Raw genomic sequence first — 5403 nt, 5'->3', positions numbered from 1 at the left:
TTAAACATTCAGAACGATCTAATCGTAACGCAAACACCCTACGCGTTGCATGCCCATGGGCCGCACGCACACAGCCATTGCTGGCCATGTGCGCGCAGCCCATGCGCTTGTCGCATAGCTGCTGCATCCCTATCGCAAGCCTCCGCACGCATTGGTGCTCGTTGCGCACGCCAGCGCTCATCGCACGCGGGCTATCGCTCGCAGTGCGCGCGCGACATCGCTCGCTGGGCGCGCGATATCGCTCGCTGGGCGCGCGACATCGCTCGCTGGGCGCGCGACATCGCTCGCTGGGCGCGCGACATCGCTCGCTGGGCGGGCGACATCGCTCGCTGTGCGCGCGAGCAATGCTAGGCGCAGCGCTCGTGGCACGCGAGCTTGCGCTCGCTGCGCGCGAGGCTGCGCGCTCTTGTGCGAGGCAGCGCGCGTTGTGGCGCAGCTCGCTTGCTGCCCACACGCGACTGCCTTGGCTCGCCCTACGCCCATGCCCATTCGTCCATTGGTCGTGGCACACGACACAAGGCAGGGCTGCTGCCTTGTGCTCGTGCACTACGCCCTTGCTCATTGCATTCGTGCCGCACGGGCGACGAGCTCCCTTGCTCGTCGTCGCATGCCCGCATTATACAACACCCCTTAAGGGTAACACGAAGCGTCCATTGCTTCGTGCGTGCAAGTTATATGAACGAATCGCATAAAAATTTAAAATTTATATTTAAAATTAATGACAAATTAATAAATAATATTAATTTCATAATTTTAGGGCGAAAAATCGAAAATTTATTATCCAATTGATTTCCGATTGTAATGGATTCAAGTCTAGGTCATAAAAATTTAAAATTTATCGTAAATTTACAATTTTTATGGTGGTTTTTAATCATAGGTTTCTAATTAAATTACAATTAATTATGAAAATCAAATTAATTCTAAATTATTCTAATTTTCAACAAATTAATCATAATTAATAATTAGATTGCATAATTAACAAGACTAGGCATTCAAACTTGTTAAACATATGCAGTAGGTCAATCAAAAATTCAAGATTTATCAACAAGAATCGCAAATATTTAATTTAACATCTTAAATTTACGAAATTTTGCATTCGAAAAACTAAAACCTTCGAAAAGTCATAGTTAGGCTTCGAATTTGAGAATTCTGGGTTCGGCAGAAAAATAATATTTTTGTCAAAATTTTAGAATGCCTTTTACATGCGGAATTGACACAAAAATCACTCAATTCGGATGAGTAACGAAGAAACTGCCGAAAAACTGCGTACGTATAATTAAATAAACGCAATTTGCAATTAATTAACAATTACGAAAATTAATCACCCCTTTTAATTCTTGCAAATTTGTAATATTTAACCATGTTCATGCAATTTAGATTATGAAAATAATAAGGGGCTCTGATACCACTGTTAGGTTATGATACATATGACAATTCATAAATCATGCGGAAAAACCATAAACCCAGGAAAACATATTATTTACACATAATCATTTAGCATAGATTAGATGCATACTCTTTGTTGCGTGCCTTCCCTAGCTGCGCCCGAACCGAACAAGAACAAGTCTTTAGGACTCCAAGTGTCGTCCCTCCGTAGATAGTCCACAGCACGTCCGGATCCGCCTTAAGATTGACCAACTAGAATCGCCCTTAAGGTACTATTATTTTCGGCACTTTATAGGCAAATGTGTGACTGAATTTTTCTCTCAAAAAATTCACTTTGAATACTTTGAAACTTGTGTTATAAATTGTGAGCCCTATCCTCATATTTATAGCGGTATGGAAAGGGAATCGAAATCCTATTCAGATACAAATTAATCAAACCTAGAATCCTACAAGAACTCTAATTTAATTAATTTATCAAATAGAATTTAGGAATTTAATCATTAACCGAACTCTGCATGTTTTAGGAAACGTGCACGAACACAAACACATGCACACACACGCACGGCAGCCACGATGGGCCCCATGCGTGCGCGCGAGCAGCAACCCACTCAGCGCCCGCGCGCGCTGCGCGTGCTGTGCGCGCTGTGCGCGCTGCGCGCTGCGCGCAGCCTGCTGGGCCTGGCCTTGCGCTGGGCCTGGCGTGGCTGTTTGTGCGGCGCGCTTGGCTTGCTGGGCGATGGCCTGGCTTCGTGCTGGGCCTCGTCCGGCAGGCCTCGTCCGATGCTTATTCGTACGATGCGCTTCCGATTAAATTTTCCGATTCCGGAATTCATTTCCGATACGAACAATATTTAATATTTCCGATTCCGGAATTAATTTCCGTTTCGAACAAATATTTAATATTTCCGTTTCCGGAATTATTTTCCGATTCCGGTAATATTTCCGATTCTGACAATATTTCCGTTTCCGGCAATATTTCCGATTCTAGCAATATTTCCATTTCCGATAATATTTTCCGACACGTACCATGTTTCCGTTTCCGGCAACATCTACGACTTGGATAATATTTATATTTCCGATACGATCCATATTTCCGTTTCCGGCAATATCATCGTTTCCGGAGTATTCATTCCTTGCCTGTGACGATCTTAGCTCCCACTGAAACCAAGATCCGTCGGTTCCGAATATTCATAGATGGAGTATTTAATGCTATTAAATACTTGATCCGTTTACGTACTATTTGTGTGACCCTACGGGTTCAGTCAAGAGTAAGCTGTGGATTAATATCATTAATTCCACTTGAACTGAAGCGGCCTCTAGCTAGGCATTCAGCTCACTTGATCTCACTGAATTATTAACTTGTTAATTAATACTGAACCGCATTTATTAGACTTAACATAGAATGCATACTTGGACCAAGGGCATTATTTCCTTCATACTCGACGACTAACAAGTATGCCCGTAGGGCAACATGCTAGAAGGCGGTGACCGGGGCACCCGGGTAAGCTCCGAAGTCTACCGGATCACCCGCTCCCCCAAGAACCAGGCAGGGCCTCTAGGACCCTGGTATGAAATCCGACATCCAGACTGACGTCGAGCCTCCACCAACTCGTCTGTCTCCTCCAGCCCGGCCCAGCATGACCAACCCACCCGTTTGCAAAACCAGAAACCGACAGGTCAAGTAACTCGCATAAAACGAGATAAAATTAAGTAAGGGAAAACTGAGAATACTTACGAAGTCAGGGCGCCCAACTGCAATCATATCCCTGAAATTATTTATGGCTGGGCATCACTTCAGCTTCCTAGCAGTGCGCCACTAGAAAGCAACAAGATAACCCTCGACCACTCTACCGGACCGAGGGACGAAGAAGGGCAAGCGCTCAAAAGCCCACAACTGCAAGAAACAGAATAGTAAAGGCATATAAGTAAAGTACGCAGTCCGTTTAGCACTCCTAAAGTAAAGAGTATCAAATACGTACCTCGATGAGTCGTGGCACGACGCATAGAGAAATCGGCCTGATCGGCCTATCTGGACCGTCCAAGACCAGCACAACCACACCCATATGGCTAATCAGGTTCCCATAGGTTGCCTCGCCCCAGCAGTACGAACCTAACTCAGACAAGTCGCTGACCAACGTAATCTGCCAAGGATCCACCCTCTCAGAACACTTCGACAGGATCGTCGAACTCAAGAACAACAAGTACAATACGCGAGCATACATCCTCACAGAAGCACCAGAAAGGCGGCCCTCCGCCAGAAAGTCCACCAGCAAGGAGTAAGGCGTTCCCTTCCCCTTGTACTTGCCACCTCTACAGCCAACTCCTCGCCAATGCGCTCTCTAACTGTCCTCTAAGACGGCATGACTGTATCCTTGGAAATGTAAACCGGTCTACCAGTAAAGGACAGATTTGTGAGGGCGGTGTAATCCTCAGGTGTAATAGTCATCTCTCCCCACGGGAAGTGGAAAGTGATGGTGGTATCACACCAACACACTAGAATTAGGCGCAAGAACCGCCTAGATGCATTAGGGCCCACGATGTCCCTGAAGACCCACATCGTCGGATATAAAGGGCATCCCTCCACCGCCGCACGAGTCCGCTCGTCCAGCTTTCCTTATGGTCGGCAAGCTGTATCTGCCTCAGCCTTCCTGACACGGAACCGGGACACCACATGATGCGCCAGGTCGTGGTGAAGGTCGACCCCGTCATACTCTACTTGGCCCAACCAAACAGGCCCATCCTCAGGGTTGGAACCCCCTCCGGACTCCAACGGAGGAGATAAAGAGGCATCCCTCGTCCTCTGAGAGCCCCGATCACGGTAAGTACCCTCTCGCCTCATTGGACGAGAAGAAGCGACCCGTAGCTGCATAACATAACCCGAAGTCTCCCCCTCAGCGGAGTATGAACTGCCGTCTAACATACTACATTTCGCAAAAGTACGAAAAGGCATAAGGCATCACACCTCGAACCTAGTAATGCAAAGCAATTACATTACAAAAATTCCACAATACAACAAACTAGTGGCATCAGACAATTTCGTTCCCTAAATGTGAAATGTTACTAAGTTAACAAATTAGTAATAAAAGTCCATACATACGAAATCAACCACAGACTATTCCGAACACCAAAATCATGCATTTTCTATCATCTATAGACCATGTAGATCGCAAGCAAAGCACCTAAAACACCTACATTGCATTCCAATATCAATTTGTAGGCACACTTGGGGGCTAATTTCGAACAAGTTCACAATTACCCAAAATCAACATACTTGCAGAAATTAACATGCTTAGGCACTAATACATGTTATAAACATCACATACAGTTGCAAGAAATTGGGGGCAAATATCAAAAGCCCCAATTCAATTCGGGCATGAAATATCATACGAATTTCTACTCAAAATCAAGCCAAAATACAAGTTAAACTCGAAATTACTTGCATATATGTAATTTAGATCAACTTGGGAGAAATTTTGGTGAAGAAATCGAGGAAAACGGAGCGAAAATGATGAAGAACGAGTAAGAAGAGTGAGAAAATCGCGAACAAGCAAGCAACAAAATGGCGAACTGCCACTACGCTATTCGTATTTAAAGAAAACCTGCGCTGGAATTTTCCAGCGCTCAAATTCAAGCGCTGGAATTTTCTAGCGCACATTTATTGCACTCCTACAAAATGTTGGGCCATTCAACCCCATTTATTACCAAATAACTGCTTAATCTTGTTCCGTTTTTCTTCCCGCGAAAAAGTAACGGTATTTCAAAAATGTCGATATTCAGGGGGCCCACTAACAGGCAACTGCGTTCCTAAATCACCGTAACCCATTTAGGAGACAGTTATTTTAAAAAAAAAAAACAACAAAAAACACAAAGAAAATTTCGAAACTTATCTGCATTCAAAAATCTGTATTCTGAAAAAGTTTTGTAATCCGTATCCCGTATTCCGTTCAGGTTTATTCATTCCTTGCTAAAAAAATGTCGCGGTTTTTGTAATCCGTATCCCGTATTCCGTTCAAGTTT

General features: G+C 44.7%; 1 protein-coding gene across 1 annotated transcript; it reads right to left on the bottom strand.

Moving 5' to 3' along the window:
* Positions 1 to 3202: 3202 nt before the first annotated feature.
* LOC130467344 (protein MAINTENANCE OF MERISTEMS-like) lies at positions 3203 to 3943 on the bottom strand. The gene is made up of 3 exons (XM_056835833.1): positions 3744 to 3943; positions 3366 to 3696; positions 3203 to 3280 (listed from the first exon to the last, which is right to left on the bottom strand). Exons 1-3 carry the CDS (start codon positions 3941 to 3943, stop codon positions 3203 to 3205), a joined length of 609 nt encoding a protein of 202 aa, XP_056691811.1.
* Positions 3944 to 5403: the final 1460 nt, after the last annotated feature.

Source organism: Spinacia oleracea, chromosome 2 (assembly GCF_020520425.1).
Source record: "Spinacia oleracea cultivar Varoflay chromosome 2, BTI_SOV_V1, whole genome shotgun sequence".
In the NCBI taxonomy this organism is placed as follows: Eukaryota; Viridiplantae; Streptophyta; class Magnoliopsida; order Caryophyllales; family Amaranthaceae; genus Spinacia; species Spinacia oleracea.
The sequence above is the reverse complement of the archived record's forward strand: the minus strand, read 5'-3'. Positions and strand labels throughout refer to the sequence as shown.